Source organism: Pristiophorus japonicus, chromosome 22, assembly GCF_044704955.1.
Source record: "Pristiophorus japonicus isolate sPriJap1 chromosome 22, sPriJap1.hap1, whole genome shotgun sequence".
In the NCBI taxonomy this organism is placed as follows: domain Eukaryota; kingdom Metazoa; phylum Chordata; class Chondrichthyes; family Pristiophoridae; genus Pristiophorus; species Pristiophorus japonicus.
Genome location: NC_091998.1, coordinates 4,949,571 through 4,968,903, shown reverse-complemented (window position 1 = coordinate 4,968,903; position 19,333 = coordinate 4,949,571). Strand labels below are relative to the sequence as shown.

Sequence of the window (19,333 nt, the reverse complement as noted above, 5' to 3'; positions counted from 1 at the left end):
GCACTCCACCCATCCGTCCCTTTAACCACTGTCTGCTCCACCTGTGACCGAGACTGTAGGTCCCTCGTTGGACTCATCAGTCATCTGAGAACTCATTTTAGTGTGCATGCAAGTCATCCTTGACTCCGAGAGACTGCCTCAGAAGAAGAATGGAGTGGACTTTTGAAGAAATACGTCTTTTAATGCAATTTCTGAGCTCCATACTGACTCGAATTATTTGTGGTAATTCTGTAAGATCATTGCTTCATTAAATAATAATATGACTATTCCATCCTAATGGATAGACGAAGAAGGTTTTAATTTTACTAACGTTGTTAAAATCAACATTGAAATCTATCTTATAAAACTCCAAGTGAAAGATATGTTTTCTTTGACAGGCAAAGTCAACAGTAATTACTTGTTCACTGTAAAATAAGCTTTTAAATCCCTTTACATACTTAAAATGGTGCTGTGTTTCATCAGATAGCCTGCTTGACCTATTCCTTGAATTCAGTTTAATAAACTGAAAGCTAAACATGTACCAGCACCACACCTGTCCTTCATGTTGTTTATTGTAAGGAAAGTGAATGATAGATTTTTAATGTTAATACATTAAGGTGACTTCAATTCCTTTTTTTTAATGGTTATTTGGGTAAGTGGGAACAATATCAACTACCTTGCAATTGTAACAAGGATTTTTGGTCTTATTTAGTTTTGTTACCTTTTTTCCTGCTACAGCAATTCAAGAAGAATTTAAAAGGAGTCAATGGTTCTAAAGATTTTGACCAAGATATGTTGGAGGACATCTATAATGCAATCAAGTAAGTTGGTTTCACTTAAAAATTTCACTTCTAATCAGCTATGAATTGCCTCGCCACCTCCATAGTTTTAGCAGCAATCTAGAGTGAGCTGCATCTTATGAGCAAAATCTTCTGTTGCTTTTATAAAGGATATTTCCAAATCATGTTTGAGAAGTGAACTTTATACGATGAAAGAAAGAAAGACTTGCATTTATATAGCGCCTTTCACGCCCTTCCCAAAGTGCTTCACAGCAAGTGAAGTACTTTTTTGAAGTGTAGTCACTGTTGTAATGTAGGAAACGCGGCCGTCAATTCCCTCCCTTTCTCTCCTCCCTCCCTCCCTTTCTCTCCTCCCTCCCCCCTTTCTCTCCTCCCTCCCCCCTTTCTCTCCTCCCTCCCTCCCTTTCTCTCCTCCCTCCCCCTTTCTCTCCTCCCTCCCCCCTTTCTCTCCTCCCTCCCCCCTTTCTCTCCTCCCTCCCCCCTTTCTCTCCTCCCTCCCCCCTTTCTCTCCTCCCTCCCCCATTTCTCTCCTCCCTCCCCCCTTTCTCTCCTCCCTCCCCCCTTTCTCTCCTCCCTCCCCCCTTTCTCTCCTCCCTCCCCCCTTTCTCTCCTCCCTCCCCCCTTTCTCTCCTCCCTCCCCCCTTTCTCTCCTCCCTCCCCCCTTTCTCTCCTCCCTCCCCCCTTTCTCTCCTCCCTCCCCCCTTTCTCTCCTCCCTCCCCCCTTTCTCTCCTCCCTCCCCCCTTTCTCTCCTCCCTCCCCCCTTTCTCTCCTCCCTCCCCCCTTTCTCTCCTCCCTCCCCCCTTTCTCTCCTCCCTCCCTCCCTTTCTCCCCTCCCTCCCTCCCTTTCTCCCCTCCCTCCCTCCCTTTCTCTCCTCTCTCCCTCCCTTTCTCCCCTCCCTCCCTCCCTTTCTCCCCTCCCTCCCTCCCTCCCTCCCTCCCTTTCTCCCCTCCCTCCCTTCCTCCCCTCCCTCCCTTCCTCCCTTTCTCCCCTCCCTCCCTCCCTTTCTCCCCTCCCTCCCTCCCTTTCTCCCCTCCCTCCCTCCCCTCCCTCCCTCCCTTTCTCCCTCCCCCTCCCTCCCTTTCTCCCCTCCCTCCCTCCCTCCCTCCCTCCCTCCCTCCCTCCCTCCCTTCTCCCTCCCTCCCTCCCTTTCTCCCTCCCTCCCTCCCTTTCTCCCTCCCTCCCTCCCTTTCTCCCTCCCTCCCTCCCTTTCTCCCTCCCTCCCTCCCTCCTCCCTCCCTCCCTCCCTCCCTCCCTCCCTCCCTCCCTCCCTCCCTCCCTCCCTCCCTCCCTCCCTCCCTCCCTCCCTCCCTCCCTCCCTCCTCCCTCCCCTCCCCTCCCTCCCTCCCTTTCTCCCTCCCTCCCTCCCTCCCTTTCTCCCCTCCCTCCCTTTCCTCCCCTCCCTCCCTTTCTCCCCTCCCTTTCTCTCCTCCCTCCCTCCCACCCTCCCTTTCTCTCCTCCCTCCCTCCCACCCTCCCTTTCTCTCCTCCCTCCCTCCCTCCCCTCCCTTTCTCTCCTCCCCTCCCTCCCTCCCCTCCCTTTCTCTCCTCCCCTCCCTCCCTCCCCTCCGTTTCTCTCCTCCCCTCCCTTTCTCCCCTCCCTTTCTCCCCTCCCCCCCTTTCTCCCCTCCCCCCCTTTCTCCCCTCCCCCCCTTTCTCCCCTCCCCCCCTTTCTCCCCTCCCCCCCCTTTCTCCCCTCCCCCCCCCTTTCTCCCCTCCCCCCCCTTTCTCCTTTCTCCCCTCCCTCCCTCCCTTTCTCCCCTCCCTCCCTCCCTTTCTCCCCTCCCTCCCTCCCTTTCTCCCCTCCCTCCCTCCCTTTCTCCCCTCCCTCCCTCCCTTTCTCCCTTCCCTCCCTTTCTCCCCTCCCTCCCTTTCTCCCTTTCCTCCCTTTCTCCCCTCCCTCCCTTTCTCCCCTTTCCTCCCTTTCTCCCCTCCCTCCCTTTCTCCCCTCCCTCCCTTTCTCCCCTCCCTCCCTTTCTCCCCTCCCTCCCTTTCTCCCCTCCCTCCCTTTCTCTCCTCCCTCCCTTTCTCTCCTCCCCCCCTTTCTCTCCTCCCCCCCTTTCTTCCCCTCCCTTTCTTCCCCTCCCTTTCACCCCTCCCTCCCTTTCGCCCCTCCCTCCCTTTCGCCCCTCCCTCCCTTTCGCCCCTCCCTCCCTTTCGCCCCTCCCTCCCTTTCGCCCCTCCCTCCCTTTCGCCCCTCCCTCCCTTTCGCCCCTTTCGCCCCTCCCTCCCCTTCGCCCCTCCCTCCCTTTCGCCCCTCCTTCCCTTTCGCCCCTCCCTCCCTTTCCCTCCCTCCCTCCCTCCCTTTCTCTCCCTCCCTCCCTCCCTTTCTCTCCCTCCCTCCCTCCCTTTCTCTCCCTCCCTCCCTCCCTCCCTTTCTCTCCCTCCCTCCCTCCCTCCCTTTCTCTCCCTCCCTCCCTTTCTCTCCCTCCCTCCCTCCCTTTCTCTCTCTCCCTCCCTCCCTTTCTCTCCTCCCTCTCTCCCTTTTCTTAAAGGGCAACAGCCTTGAGGTTCAGGTGGAGGAAGATTAGCAGTGGCTGCTGGGGCCTGGTGGGGTGGGTGTCATTGACCCTGCTGTATGCCAGAGGTGGGGGGCTTTCTTGCTTTGACAGCTGGATGTCGGGTCCAGAGCGGTTAGCAGCCTCCGGTTCTATCTCTGTGGGGCCGAACTTGCCCCTCCCGATAAGGCCTTTGGCCGCCTGAAAGCGATGGCTACGGACGGCGCAGAATGGCAGCCGATTCTCCGCGGGGGGGGGCCATCATGTTTTAAATTGCCTTTCCTCAGAGTCGCAGCAATGTAGAGGACAGCTCCGCCTGTTTTCCTGCTGCGGCGTGCATGCGCCAACCCCTTACCGACCTGCGCCAACCCCTTCCCAGAATTGCCCCGCAGGAGCGGCACCATCGCCAATCCGTGTCCCGACATCTTTTTCTGTCGGTGCACTTGTTGTTCGGCGGCCGCCCTTAAAGGGGAGGTGGCAATGCTGGCGATGCCATTTTATTTTTTATTGTCGGCCAACTGCCAGGTTGGCCCAACAATTATGCCCCTGGCAGCCTGGCACCCCATCTTAGATGCTAGGCCGCTGGCTCGGCCAAAACCCGCCCTGGTGGCCCAGTGACCCTATCTTAAAAAGTATGCAGAAGTCGCAGCGGCCCTCCCCTTTAACTGAAGGGGACAGACTTTGTTCCGCGTCAGTGTGGCGCGAGTGACTGGCCGGGGCGGGTGACCCGCTGCAAGGGCACTTGTGCCCTGCAGCTGCCACGACATCTGCCCCGACCGGAAAAACACTTCAAAGTGCCAAATATCAACGGCATCTCCGCCGCATGGGTTGTGGCAGAGAAAAACTTCAAAAAAACAAAGGGTGCGCCCCGTTTTGGGCGGTGTGCAATTTCTGCCCCGAGAGTCTGTCAGTCAGTTGCTCCAAGTTGCTCCCACACCCAGTACAGATTTAGGTAAATTTAAAATTAAAACAAATTCTCGGGTAGTGATTGGGCCTTTGTCAGCAGGAATGAGCTCCTGCTCCCGCTGTGATGCTCTCCTCCAGCCGGGATTGTCCTGCGGAATCCACAATACTGCAGCTCCTGCTGTGATGCTCTCCTCCAGTCAGGCCCCTACTGACGAATCCACAATACTGCAGCTTTTGATTGAGTCAGGAAGCCCCTGTGTGATTATCCATGAGCCTGAGGAGATTGAGGCTAGTTGTAACTGTCCCCCCCCCCACCCCCACCACCCTCAGCTCCTTGGCTGAAATTAGCTGACAAAAAATATGCATCTGTTTAGCAACTTATCACGTCATCAGCGAGGACTAAGCAAAGACCAGGGATTGAAGCTGAAATTTCCTGATTTATTGACCCCAGTGCCACACTGCTTGCTGTATCTACTCGCTATGAGCTGTTGGTGTAACCTTATAAAGTAACTCTCCAAAGAAGCAGTTCTGTGGCTAATAGTGATTTTCAATTGGCAAGAGTGAAGTTTTGCCCTTAGAGATAGTTCAGTCACAGTTAGTGGGAGTGAACCCATTGGTGACCTGTTCCAGAAATGTAAAAAATTTATTTAATTCACTTCAAGGGCAAATCACTACAGTTAATAAATGAAAGACCACCGCTCGGGTATGAATAATCACGTAACAAGCTAAAGCAATATTTGGACGCTGGCATTCGGTCTAGTTCATATGTTCCTCATAAACCTGGGTGGCTGTGATGTGGTTTAAAAATAGAACTGGGTAATATTAACGCTGTTGGAAAAGCCAGTTAGATGTTTGCAAGCTATTTATATTGTTACCCTTCCTGTCATGTCACCTTGGTCATAAATACCAAATGCTTCGCACAAGTACGTATGTTTTGATGCTTCAATGTTTATAAATTCATATATAAAGTTTTTGGGAAGGAAGAACTTGGCAAAGATTTTAGAAATTTGGTAAAAAAATATATATATTCCTGATTTAATTTAGTATAATTGGTTGCTTTGAAGATTAAGAGCTCAGAGTGCCTGAGATGCAGGATGTCCATACTATTGCCTCAGATGGTTTCAATCTGAGACACATGCAATTCATAATTATTGAAAGCTACTTTGCTTTTGCATTTACTATTAAAATCCTCTATCTGTACCGCCGACAGAGATTAATGAGCCATGGGAACATTTTACATTTCTAAAATTAACTCTGAAGAAAGTGCTGAGCGTTTATATAGCAACTTATCACATCCTCCGGGCATCCCAAAGCACTTTGCATCCAATGAATTACTTTCTAACTTTAGCCGCTCTTGTTACGAAGGGACACATGAATGAAATATTTGACCTGGTCCAGTGTTGTAACTCTGAAGGTTGGAAGTTGTTAATATGCTTATGCTGACCTGGAAAGCTGCTGGACAGGTTGAAGGAAAACCTTGAAAACTCAAACAACCAACAACTCAAAAACAGCTCTGAATATAGGCCTGTAACCAAGGTCATCGGTCTGTGATTGGTGGATAAGTTCACTTCTTGTTATTAAGGGGATTCTAGGATTTTAATCAGGGTTTTCAGAATGCCATTTGTTCCATTCGTTTCTGAAAACTGAAACCATATAGGCTTGCTTGACTGATTTTTATTAGGAAATGCTGATCCCAAGGCTCAACAAGCCTTGCCGAGGTGTCTGATGTGAGTGCACTCCAGGTGTGCATGTGTGGCTCAGTACCACACCAGGTGGAGCATTAACCCAATGAAATGCCAACATTTCTTTAAATCGAATAGATTCACCTCAGTTCATTAATGTTGATTAAACCACCTAACTAAAAGGAAAAAATACTTGTAAAGGGATTGGAAGGTTGCAGAATGATGTTCAGAATGTGGCAACTAAATTTTGTTTCAATAATTAGCATTTCATAGAAAGATACAGCACAGAAGGAGGCCATTCGGCCCATCGTGCCTAAGCCAGCTCTTTGGTGGAGCGATCCAGTTAGTCCCACTCCCCTGCTCCTTACCCATAGCCATGTAAAGAAAATAAAATTAAAATAAATTCCTTTGACTTATTTATCCAATTTCCTTTTGAAAGTTGCTATTGAATCTATTTTCGTCACCCTTTCCGGCCGTGCATTCCAAATCACCAACTTGTGTAAAAAAAACATTCCCTCATGTTACCTTTGGTTCTTTAGCCAATCACCTTAAATCTGTGTCCTCTGGTTTCCGACACTCTTGCCAGTGGAAATAGTTCTTATTTTGGCAGTGACTTCAGATTTTACAACCATTTTTGATGTTGCTCCTTGCTTCCGTTTTGTGGATTACATCTGGGCCAGATGAGTGTTAATTGTACCTAATTTGCCTGTACATATACAGCTAATATACTGTGTACAAATCGCAAAATAAACTTTTCTCTAATTTTTTTCCCCTCTCCAAAATTTCCCTTTACAAAATTTCACTGGAATAATGATTTTACCATTGAGGATAAAGTGTAGATTATAAAATAGGCTCAAACTGAATGTACTTATTGTTACAGAGACAAATGTGCCGTAACATTGCTGTATGTGCTTGTACAATATCTCAAATCATTTCCATTTTTTTTTTACCTCAGGAATGATGAGATTGTGATGCCAGAGGAACAAACCGGTTTTGTCAGAGAGAACTACATATGGAATGTACTTTTGAACCGTGGGAGTGCATCAGAAGGCATTTTCCTCCACGTACCTCCTGGAAGCTTTGACCACGACCTATTCACCATGACCTGGGGTCCCACCATAGCTGCGCTTTCCTATGTTTTTGACAAGAGCTTGGATGAAACTATAATACAGAAGGCAATATCCGGTTTCAGGTAAAAGTTATGGAACGTTAATCGCTCGTGTGCCTTAAAATTAGTGCATATTGTAAAAGAGGGACCTCTGTGGTACAAAACAGATATTTATATTTGGAAAAAGTGTGTGTGTAGGACATGTCACAGTTGAATTGGGTGTGGAGCAGTGATGGCTGATGTTCTTGTGTGTATGATGCTGTGGAGGACCTTCAGCTGAGTGAAGCACTCTGATTCACCTCTTGCTTTAATCAACCTTGTTCCTTATTGCAACACAAAGCAAATCCCACACTGATTATACTTGAGTTATAACACGCTCAGCCAAACCTTGTAGTGAATCTTCATAGATTCGAATTGTACATTCTAGAGTTTGCCATCATCAGTAACTCTTAAATCGAATATTCAGAAGAATTTAGATGAACTCCTGTTTTTCTGTCATTCAGCTTTGCTTTTTGTTTTATTCGAGCATTCTGAGAATGAAAGTTGTTTGATCGACATGTATCTGTACTAGGGAAAATATTGAAAATTATTAATAAGACATATAAATCGTTTAACTTGAACTCATTTATTCAGGTTTCCTAGTATGTATGTATTTCCACATTGTCCACTGAAATTGTTAATAACTTGTATTCCATTGAACTTGTGCCATTCGGAGTGTTCAGGCTCAAATCTATGATCAAATCATACTCTGTGTTTAACCTTTTCCATAGTTAGAACTTGAAAGACTGATTCATCTATCTGTGCAGTGATCATTTTTCTCTCTTCCCATGTTTAGGAAATGTGCAATGATCTCGGCTCATTATGGACTGAGTGATGTGTTTGACAACCTTATCATCTCCCTGTGCAAGTTTACAGCTCTTAGCAGTGAGGTTGGTGCTTTATAATACTTCATTATTTCACCTAACTGCTGAGATTGTGTCCTGAAAGGTACGGAGGTAATTTATACCCTGTACCACTGGTGCTTTGCTTTTGTCAACATTAGTAATGAAGACATTTATTAAAATAATATTTTGGGCCAAGAATTTCTTCTCATTTGAATCTTTTGCTTTCTCTTATATAGGAGGCTAGTGGTAATGGCAGTTCATTTAATTACATGACGCAGTCTTCGTGATGGGTGATTTACAGTACTGAGTATTCCATCTTGCTCTTGGTGTGGAATAATGCAGTGTAATCGTCAGGCTTCTTAGACACAGCATTTATCCAGAAGTGTATATTTTCGAGTATGATATGAGGTCTATTTGATATTCTATCTGGGCCTTGGTAATGAACAAGAAACAATAAAAACTAAAAATCATTTGATTTTTGAAACTATCTGAGATTTGATAGAACTGTACATGATGTTGCAGTGAAAATGGTGACAAAGTTGCTTGAAGTTACCGTCAGTCGTATATATTGATATCTGTACTCTGGCAGCAAACTCTTGGACCCATAGGTCATCATCATCAGAGGCAGTCCCTCGGAATCGAGGAGGACTTGCTTCCACTCCCAAAGTGAGTTCTTTGATGGCTGAACAGCCCGATACGAGAGCCACAGACACTCGTCGGGGGAAGAGGTGGGTGGGGCTGGTTTGCCGCGCGCTCCTTCCGCTGCCTGCGCTTGGCCTCTTCATGCTCTTTGCGTTGAGACTCGAAGAACTCACCGCCCTCCCAGATGGACTTTCTCCACCTTGGGCGGTCTGCGGCCAGGGTCTCCCAGGTGTCAGTGGTGATGTCGCACTTTACCAGGGAGGCTTTGAGGGTGTCCTTACAATGTTTCCACTGCCTTCCTTTGGCTCGTTTACCATGAAGGAGTTCTGCATAAAGCATTTGCTTCGGGAGTCTCGAATCTGGCATGCGTACTATGTGGCTTGCCCAGCGAAGCTGATCGAGTGTGGTCAGTGCTTCAATACTGGGGATGTTAGCCTGGTCGAGGACACTGATGTTGGTGCGTCTGTCCTCCCAGGGGATTTGCAGGATCTTGCGGAGGCATCGTTGGTGATGTATCTCCAGCGACTTGAGGTGCCTTCTCTACATTGTCCATGCCTCAGATCCATACAGGAGGGCGGGTGTTACTACAGCCCTGTAGACCATGAGCTTGGTGGTCGATATAAGGGCCTGGTCTTCAAACACACTTTTCCTCAGACGGCCGAAGGCTGCACTGCCGCACTGGAGGCGATGCTGAATCTCCGCATCAATGTCTGCCTTTGTTGGTCAGAGGCTCCCGAGTTATGGAAAGTTCATTTAATTACATGACGCAGTATTCATGATGGATGATTTACAGTACTGAGTATTCCACCTTGCTCTTGGTGTGGAATAATGCAGTGTAATCGTCAGGCCTCTTAGACACAGCATTTATCCAGTAGTATTTTCGAGTATGATATGAGGTCTATTTGATATTCTATCTGGGTCTTGATAATGAACAAGAAACAATAAAAACTAAAAATCCTTTGATGTTTGAAACTATCTAAGATTTGATAGAACTGTACATGATGTTGCAGTGAAAATGGTGACAAAGTTGCTTAAAGTTACTGTCAGTCGTTATTATTGATATCTGTACTCTGGCAGCAAACTCTTGGATCCATAGGTGCCAGGCTATGAAAAACAGTTTTAACAGCATAAGCATTGGATGTCAATTCATGGATGCCAGGCACTCTGAATGCAATTTGCAATATAAAAGCTGTCTAAGGGTAACAGTGTGTGAAGAAAAGCAACCTCTTCATTGTATTGCCTGTGTTTCAGCTATAGCTCAAACTCTAATGGAAACTCCTGGTCTTTTGGCTCCTTCACTTATTCCAGGGTTTCCAACATAAGCTCAACCCCTTTTGATTAAATCAACTACGGTCACCATGCTTTTTTGTTGCTGTTAATCCATTGTATTGTGCTCTTTTCCTACAGTCTGTAGAAAATCTTCCAAATGTTTTTGGTAGCAACGCAAAGGCTCAACTGGCAGCCAAGACGGTGTTTAATCTGTCGCATCGTCATGGTGACATTCTCCGAGAGGGGTGGAAGAACATTATGGATGCGATGCTGCAGCTTTTCCGTGCGGAGCTTTTGCCCAAAGCCATGGTGGAGGTAAGCATTTCCTCCTGAAGCACTTTTCATTGTTAAATTAAATTCCGGTCAATACTTGTGGTATCGCAAGCACAAAGAAGAACAATGACAAGTTTATGATAAAATATGTGGCTGTTGTGATGTTTGTCTTTAGCAAAAATTAATTGTCCTTGATTTGCAATCATATAACGACAATAAGATAGTCATTGAGATGACAATGAGTAATGTATCAAGGTACATTTTTCAGAAAATGCTGGTGTACTTTTTCGTACATCTCTAATAAATGCTAAATGAAGAACTAATTCTGGTAGAAGACAATGTAATTCGATTTGCTTTCTTGAATGTCTTAACTTCATTGTACACATATGTTCAAACAAAGAAGAATCTGGTGATGGTCCAAGTACAATAGTGGGTGCTGGTTCCTATTTATTTGGGAGTGAAGGATATTTTCACTGCTTAGTGGAAAAATAATTCACTTGCATAAAGTATAAATACACACAATAGTTGGCAGGACTCCCCCTGGCACATCCTAAACAGCAGAAAATGCTGGAAATGCTCAGCAGATCAGGCAGCATCTGTGGTGAGAGAAACAGAGTTAACGTTTCAGGTCACTTGCTGAAAAACCTGTTAACTCTCTAACTTTTTCTAGTTCTGACAAAGGGTCATCGACCTGAAACATTAACCCTCTCCACAGATGTTGCCTGACCTGCTGAGTATCTCCAGCATTTTCTGTGTTTATTTCAGATTCCAGCACCCGGCAGTATTTTGCTTTTATATCCTAAACAGCACTGTGGGAGCACCTTCACCTCACGGGCTGCAGCGGTTTAAGGCGGCGGTTCACCACCTTCTCGAGGCAGCCAGGGATAGGCAGTAAATGCTGGCCTTGCCAGCAACGCCCACACTTTGGGAAGAATGATTTTTTTTAAATAATCAGAATTAGAAAGATCGTGCATTTCTGAAACTGGAATATCTGAATGAGAATGGTGAGTTCCGGCCGATAGTAGTTGCATCTACACACACAAGCTTTGTACAGAAGTGCCTAGCGGGCACAATAATTTGAATTTCATTATTCTCATTTTAACTATCCTTATCCAAAACTTGCCTGCCTGTGTCCTAACTCACACCAAGGTCCGCTCACCCATCACCCCTGTGCTCGCTGACCTACATTGGCTTCCGGTTAAGCAACACCTTGATTTTAAAATTCTCATTCTTGTTTTCAAATCCCTCCATGGCCTCGCCCCTCCCTACCTCCTAATCTCCTCCAGCCCCACAACCCCCCGAGATGCCCTCTTGAGCATCCCTGATTATAATCGCTCCATCATCGGTGGCCTTGCCTTCTGTTGCCTGGGCCCCAAGCTCTGGAATTCTCTCCCTACACCCCTCCGCCTTTCTGCCTCTCTTTCCTCCTTCAAGATGCTCCTTAAAACCTACCTCTTTGACCAAGCTTTTGGTCACCTGCGCTGATTTCTACTTATGCGGTTCGGTGTCAACTTTTTAATCTCGTAATACTCCTGTGAAGTGCCCTGGGACATTTCACTACATTATATAAATACAGGTTGTTAGCTGCTTTATGCCCTTACTACTTTAAATCGCTGTAACACACTGGTTCCATCTCTTGTGCAGTAGAGGTGGGAGGGGCAGAAACAGTTCTTTGTGGAATGTTAGGTGCCTGACATTTGAATGAGAAAAATCACAACTCTGATAAAGTGCCCATTATTGGTGAGATTGTAATTATATCAGTATCCAGTCACGTTCCTGTGATTATCTCCCTGTTCATCACCTGACCTCCCAAAGATTAAGCATTGAAAGTTCACTTAATCGCTGCGGCAAGATGCAGGTTTTATTAATCTGCTGAAATCTGAGCTAGGTGTTAATCTCAAGTACATTAACAGATTGCCATGATTTGAAATTTGCTAAGCGCTAAATTATCTCTAAATAGATTGAACTGACTTTTGTTTATCCTGGCTTGACAAGTTATAAATCCCAGCTAAATCCACGGTCCGAAACTTGAACATAATTTGAGAAGCAGATTTCAGTGAAAAGCAGCTACTTTTTCCCCATCAGAATCTCTAAATTGTTGCATTTCCTTAGATTTCAATCTAACGTTTAGTGTTGTAATAATCATACCCTTGCAGAAAAACGCGCACAGTTTTTTTTTTTCCAGTGAAATTCCACTGTGGTGGGCAGATTTATCCTGTTGAAAGTGATGGGGCAGCACTTTCTATTCAGTCAGGATGGTTAGAAGCATGAATAGATGGAGTACCAGCCATATCTTTCATTCCCTGTGCATGCCATCAATCTTGGATTATGATGCTGCATCTGCGCATTGATCCATGACTTCTCAGGAAAGTCCAGCACTGTGCATGATACTTAGATCATGTGCCCCCGCAAGATCCACCATGAAGCAGAGAAGCTTAAGATAGTTTGAGTATGCTGAGTTGCAGTCAGTAGGGCCAATGACCGAGTTCTAGTGAGATTTTTGACATGGTTCTTAAAAGAAAAAATCAACTAGAGACCATTCTGTGGAATAAAAATGTTTGAGTGCAGCCGGTGAGCCTAATGTCTGCAAAGAGAGATACTGCGTACCTAACATGGATGTCACTGAAGTTGAAGGGAGATGGACTTCGACTACATCAAAAACAGTGCCCAGGATGAGCACGCTGGACCATGCGCAGGATTTAGCTGATGCTGTCTATCTTCTATTCAGATCCGATGATGGTTCTCGATCTGAAGGCTTCCAACTTTCAATGAGAAACGCCTCTGTAGCGTTCATATCGAGCAGTGAGTTGCAACTTGAGAGGGGCTGGAGAACAGTGGCTGGGAAGCCAGGCTGAGAAATCTGCAAAGGCGGATTTCTCCCCCTCCCAGGCTGTTCCAAAGTTATGAACCCTTGTTGCACGTGGCTCACGTACTTCAGTTTGCTTGTATCTTTACCTGTTGAGTGTCTACATTTGAAACGTATTAATGTTCTCGAAAGGAAAGCTTCTCGTCCTAATCTAACTCTGCTCATAACAGGGTGACACTGCCACCTGCTGTTCAGTTCTCAGATCATCAATCTTTGAAAGCAATTTGGAATTTTTATTTTTTTTCATTGAAGTGTTATTTCTAGTCAATGAGACACGATTTCTGTCTGGGTCCTCCTGCTGCTTTGGTGCAGGGTCAGTGGGACGCCAGAGAAACGGCGTAAATAGCTGTTAATGCCGTTGCTCCAAAGGACAGTGGGGGGAACCTGGATAGAAATTCTACCCTGTTGCTTCTGCTTGCAATGATTACCGTGTCCTTGGAGGTGGGAAAGCTTGGTCTTACTGATGGCCATTGCTAATTACTCTGTAAAGCCAATGGTGCTTATGTAACTCAAAGACCATCGGATGAAACGATAGGCGGAGCGCCCAGACCTTTCAAGCTCTTGAGTAAATAAGTTGCATGTATTTTCATCTAAAGCAGTTGTTGTTCTGAGAGAACAGATCTTACTCATGAGATTGTCCATACTGTTGGTGACGGGGGCATTTGCAGCAATGGAATCATCAGTTCTTACCTGTTCCACTGATGTGTTTGCAAAAGGCTGAGTAAAATATGATTGTACAGTTTAAAAACAATGTTCCCCCTTATTTCTTTTTGTGCGCGGTCCCTGTAAATTTGGTATCTTTTAGTGGCAACAGCTTGCGTGGGACCTCCATGACGAGCACACCTTAGGGGGAACATTGGTTGGAAATGCTGAGAAATGTTATTTGCGACAGCAGATTGATGCATTTCTCAAATGTCAGTCTTTTTCAATCAGTTCTGTTGAAAGCTTATGGAAACATATAAAATTCTGACGGGATTGGACAGGTTAGATGCAGGAAGAATGTTCCCGATGTTGGGGGGGTCCAAAACCTAAGGATAAGGGGTAAGCCATTTAGGACCGAGATGAGGAGAAACTTCTTCATGCAGAGAATTGTGAACCTGTGGAATTCTCTACCACAGAAAGTTGTTGATGCCAGTTCGTTAGATATATTCAAAAGGGAGTTAGATGTGGCCCTTATGGCTAAAGGGATTAAGTAGTATGGAGAGAAAGCAGGAATGGGGTACTAAAGTTGCATGATCAGCCATGATCATATCAAATGGTGGTGTAGGCTTGAGGGGCCGAATGGCCCACTCCTGCACCTACTTTCTATGTTTCTATGTATGATTGTGCTGTAACTAGAGACAGTAACACCAAGTACGGCATTCTCCTGGCCGGATTTGAAATTCCATCAGGACATTCATATAGTATTCCAAGTATGTTTTTCCTATGTTTAAATCTGATCATGTTTGAAAACGTGATCATTTTGTTTCACTCTTGTCCTTGCTGAGAAATTTCTTCACTCAGAGGGTGGTGAATCTTTTGGAATTCTCTGCCTCAGAGGGCTGTGGAGGCTCAGTCGTTGACTATGTTCAAGACAGAGATCGATAGATTTTGGGATATTAAGGGGAATCAAGGGATATTGGGACAGTGCAGGAAAGTGGAGTTAGGTTGAAGATCAGCCATCATCTCATTAAATGGCGGAGCAGACTCGAGTGGCCGAATGGCCGACTCCTGCTCCTATTTCTTATGTTAATGCTTTCCGTGCTCATTATAGCTGTTTGTTATTGCATAATTACTTAGTTATATTGACAGTTCTCGCTTAAAACCATTTCTAAACTGTGTTCTGAAAGTTTTTGGACAAAATACAACTGGCCGATTAGGATTCTCAAGGTCATTTTGTCAGCAAACAATCCTTGTGTTCCTGTAGGTCGAAGACTTTGTGGAACCCAATGGAAAAATCTCTCTCCAGCGCGAGGAAACCCCCTCAAATCGGTAAGAGGCACATTTACATTGTTGAATGATCTGAAGATTCAAATTGTGCTTGTCTGATGTTGGGTTTTGAGTGTTGCCACATTATAATCACACACAACCTCCATCTTCCTCTTCATTTCCCAAGTGCTCTGTTTGATTTAGAGAATATGTACAAGTCAGTCTCCCATGCCATTGCTCTTGTGGAGTTGAGACCAAATGCAGTATTTGGGTCAAGCAGAGTTAGGCGGGGGGGGGGGGGGGAAATAACTGGATCCAGATGAGGGAGAAGGCAGCTGGAGGGGGAAGAGGGGTGGGGCATAGGGAGAGAGAGGGAGGTGAGGTGGCAGTAGTGGGGACAATAGAAATGGGGGGCGCGGGGAGAGGGAAAGGGAACATTGCTGGAAGATGGAGAGAGGGGAGGGGGAAGTGAATGGGAAGGTGAAGATAGGACTGTGGGGACAGGGGGAGAGGGGAGGGAGAATATTAGGAGGGGGTGGAGGATGTTTGGACGATTAGTGGAGGTTAAGGTTACCAACTCTAGTTGGACATATTCCCAGCGGTTTCATCACCTGGCCCACAGCCTCCACCCAATCAAACAGAGTTTCTTCCCCATCTCAATATTTTTATAACTAAAATATTATCAGACCATTTTTTGAATGTCCCTATGAATTTTATCTTGGGTGTTTGCAGTGTGCGGGAGGTTAATCTTCAATTTCTGGAGACTCCTTGGTAACCCTGGTGGTAGTGAGGAGTGGGAGGGTTGGTCACCCTCGTGGTAGTGAGGGGTGGGAGTGGGAGGGTTGGTCACCCTCGTGGTAGTGAGGAGTGGGAGGGTTGGTGGGAGTTTCCCAGAGCTTGTTTTAATGTTGTTTGTAGGAGAGGATCACCAGGCCAAGGACGATTTCCTTGTTCATTGCTTTAGGGTCATGTCCTATTGCACCTTTACTCCTTGGCTGATGAGTAACATGGTAGAAAATGTACTAATCCGTATTAAAAGAATAGTTCAAAGGTTAATTATGTTTTGTTCCCGTAGTGCTACTGTCATAAAATAAGTAATTTCCTCCAACCCTACGGTAAATTTTATCGAAACTGATACTAAATGCTTTGTGCTCCCCTCTAGGTCCTTATGCAGTGCCATTCAAAATTCATCAGCATCAAGTAGAATGATGCTGACTGTGATTTTATATATTATAGACAAAAACTGAGCAGTTTCAACAAAAACTGGACAACACCATTAATAGCTTAAAGGATGTGAACATTTCTGCTGTAATTTTTGTCAAGTTTCTATACAACAAATGTACTTCTCAGAATTCTTAGAAGTTCTGCTCACCCATCACCCCTGTGCTCGCTGACCTACATTGGCTCCTGGTTAAGCAACGCCTCAGTTTTAAAATTCTCATCCTTGTTTTCAAATCCCTCCATGGCCCTCGCCCCTCCCTATCTCTCTAATCTCCTTCAGTCCCACAACTCCCCGAGATCTCTGATTATAATCGCTCAACCATTGGTGGCTGTGCCTTCAGCTGACAAGGTCTCAAGCTCTGAAATTCCCTCCCTAAACCTCTCCGCCTCTCTACCTCTCATGCCTCCTTTAAGATGCTTCTCAAAACCTACCTCTTTGACTAAGCTTTTGGTCATCTGTCCTAAATTCTCCTTGGGTGGTTCGGTGTCAAATTGTGTCTGATAATGCTCCTGTAAAGCACCTTGTAATATTTTAAAACCTTAAAGATGCTATATAAATGCAAGTTGTTCTGGTAAAATCAAATGTTTTTGTTTTGAAATAAAGCGGTGAATCCACAGTCCTGAGCTTTGTTAGTTGGCTCACGTTAAGTGGCAATGAACAGTCCGGCCTAAGGGGACCCTCTATAGAGAACGAAGAAGCCAAGCAAGCTGCCCTGGAATGTATTAAGGTAAATTAACTTGATGCTACTTCACTGCCTGAAAGATGTCCATGTTCTTTAGGAACATGTTTTGCATTTAGTGGACCTTTGTAGCTTCTAATGTACTAAACACAGCTTATCGTTGAATGAAAGCTGTGGTCTGAAAACAGGAAAAAGGGTGCGCTCCATCATTAGTTCATTCACTCAGAATTGTTACATCGCATTGTTTCAGACTTTTGCCAATTTCCGTTTCTTTTTCTTTTCATCCCATTAATTTTGTTTGTGTAAATGTTAGTTTTATGATTTCCCATTACCTTTTAATAGGTTTGCCCGAGAGCAAAAGCAAGCTTTCTATTCTAAATATACCGTTAAATACCATTTAGCACCAGTCGAGATCCAGAAGAGTTGAAACGGTTCTCCTATCTTCCCAGTGTGTCTTTGCATTGGATGATGGAGGGAGGAGGTGGACGCACATTAATGATGGGCCTTGAAATTAAGCTGTGTGACTATCAGCAGATGAATGCTTAACATGTCCACACAAGCTCTGGGTAATGAAGTCTTCAAGTACCAGGCAAAGCCCCCGAGCACCATTATGTAACAGAGTGCGTCTTTAATAATAACCAGTTAACAGTGATGCAAATCAGCAACTGCAGTAACACTTCAGCTTCCACCTGCCCCTCCTTCTGTTCCTCCTCAGAATCTGCAGTCCAAACTTTCCCCTCCCTGTCCTCGGGGGTTTCAGGAGTCACAACATCACTTTCTCACACCCAGTGCTTCAGCGTCATTATAAGAAGAAATTCCTTTTGCCAGATACTTTTACTTTGAGGTTGTTCTGCCCCTGAACTGAAGACTACCGATCTAGTTTCAATTTTGCCATCTCCTCCCATAAACTCTGTAAAATCATTTCTTTTCTGGCATTTACCAGAAATCTTGTGCATGCCTCCTGAAGGTTCAAGTCCCATTCCAGAGACTTGAGCACAAGCTCTAGGCTGACATTCCAGTGCAGTATCGAGGGAGTGCTGCACTTTCGGAGGTGCCGTTTTTCGGATGAGACGTTAAACCAAGGCCCCGTCTGCACTATTTCGAATCCCCGATGTCCTGGCCAATATTTATCCCTCCATCAACCTCAGAAACAGGATTATCTGGTCATTATCGCATTGCTGTTTGTGAGAGCTTGCTGCTAAGTTTCCTACATTACAACAGTGACCGCACTTCAAAATGTACTTGATTTTCAAAATGTCATTGACTGTAAAGATCTTTAAGGCGTCCGGTGGGTGGTCATGAAAGGTGCTGAAAAAATGCAAGTCTTCCTTTTTTCTTTTATACCTTGTTCTTTCATCTGCTCAAGATGTGGAATGCAGTTTGATCTTTTCGCAAACTATTTCACATTGTTAGACGTAATATTGCAGCAGTGTACTTTGCAGAGAGTATTTATCAGCCGAATGAGTGTTTAGTGGCACGTTATATACTACTCAGGTGAGTGACAACATTGTTGTCCATTCTGCTAGTTTTCGGCTCATCTTCCTTTGACCTTTTTATTCCAGCAATGTGACCCTGAGAAGCTGATTACTGAGAGCAAGTTCCTTCAGCTGGAGTCTCTTCAAGAGCTGATGAAGGTATTTATAAAATAAACACTATGATCGGGGGATCTCCCGTGCCATTGCTTGTGGATCGTGTTGGGTCTTGTGCATGCTGATGTTTAACTGCTCATGTGGCCGATACCATTTAGGCCATTGCTCTAATGCAGACAATTGCAGCCACTTACTGATCACCAATGGGGGACAACTTGCAAGAATTTGCTAAATTAAGTCAGAAGTTGCTCTGCACTGTTTCAGCAACGTGGGATGTGTAATATAACAGCCCTATATTACAAGGGGGCACAAATCATTTCTGAACAGTAATTTCATGAACAATAATTTCTCAATGTTTAAAAACTACAGGATTGGTTATGTTCCATTCATAATGCAACATTAATCTAATTTTGATTTATTTTGCAAATGTATGAGCTTGTTTAGATTTAGAGAGCTACTCCAACCCCATATTAAAACTTTTTAAAACCTGTAATTTCACCAGGCTCTTATTTCCGTGACACCAGACGAGGAGACCTACGATGAAGAAGATGCGGCTTTTTGCTTAGAAATGTTGCTGCGGATCGTGCTGGAGAACAGGTACATCTCAGAAGCTGAATACAGACCTGATTTCTTGCCAATTGTAGAACAGTTAACAAGCAGAGAAGGACAGTCCCTACTTCGGATTGTTAATAGCCACTGGAGATGAATGATCACCCTGCATGCTATTTGCAAACGGGAAGCTTGTAACAAATGCCAAAAAAGCACACCTGATATGGCAGGAAACCTACTTGAAAAATGTGACGACATCCACCAACTCTTCCAAGCTGATGCCGACAAGCTGCTAACATCAGGGCACTAGAAAAATTCACCCCAAATGCAAGATAACTTATTTGGAGTTCTGTCTGATCTGAAACAGAGCCTCAGACAGTAGAAACTCACTGTTCTCCCACTTTCACGGATTACTTCAGCAACCTGAACAATGTTCTGTGTGTGTGTTTTTTTTAAACCAACTTTTTTTCTCTCGTTCCT

At 45.2% G+C, this 19,333-nt stretch overlaps 1 protein-coding gene across 1 annotated transcript in view; it reads left to right on the top strand.

Annotated features, from left to right (window-relative positions):
• gbf1 (golgi brefeldin A resistant guanine nucleotide exchange factor 1) overlaps window positions 1–19,333 on the top strand; it is a 55,634-nt gene that overhangs the window by 3,153 nt on the left and 33,148 nt on the right. Inside the window, exons 2-9 of the mRNA XM_070866382.1 lie at window positions 692–800; window positions 6,820–7,056; window positions 7,808–7,901; window positions 9,906–10,082; window positions 14,813–14,877; window positions 16,640–16,763; window positions 18,278–18,349; window positions 18,807–18,901. Coding sequence (XP_070722483.1) covers window positions 692–800; window positions 6,820–7,056; window positions 7,808–7,901; window positions 9,906–10,082; window positions 14,813–14,877; window positions 16,640–16,763; window positions 18,278–18,349; window positions 18,807–18,901 — 973 coding nt within the window. The remainder of the gene's footprint in view (window positions 1–691; window positions 801–6,819; window positions 7,057–7,807; window positions 7,902–9,905; window positions 10,083–14,812; window positions 14,878–16,639; window positions 16,764–18,277; window positions 18,350–18,806; window positions 18,902–19,333) is intronic.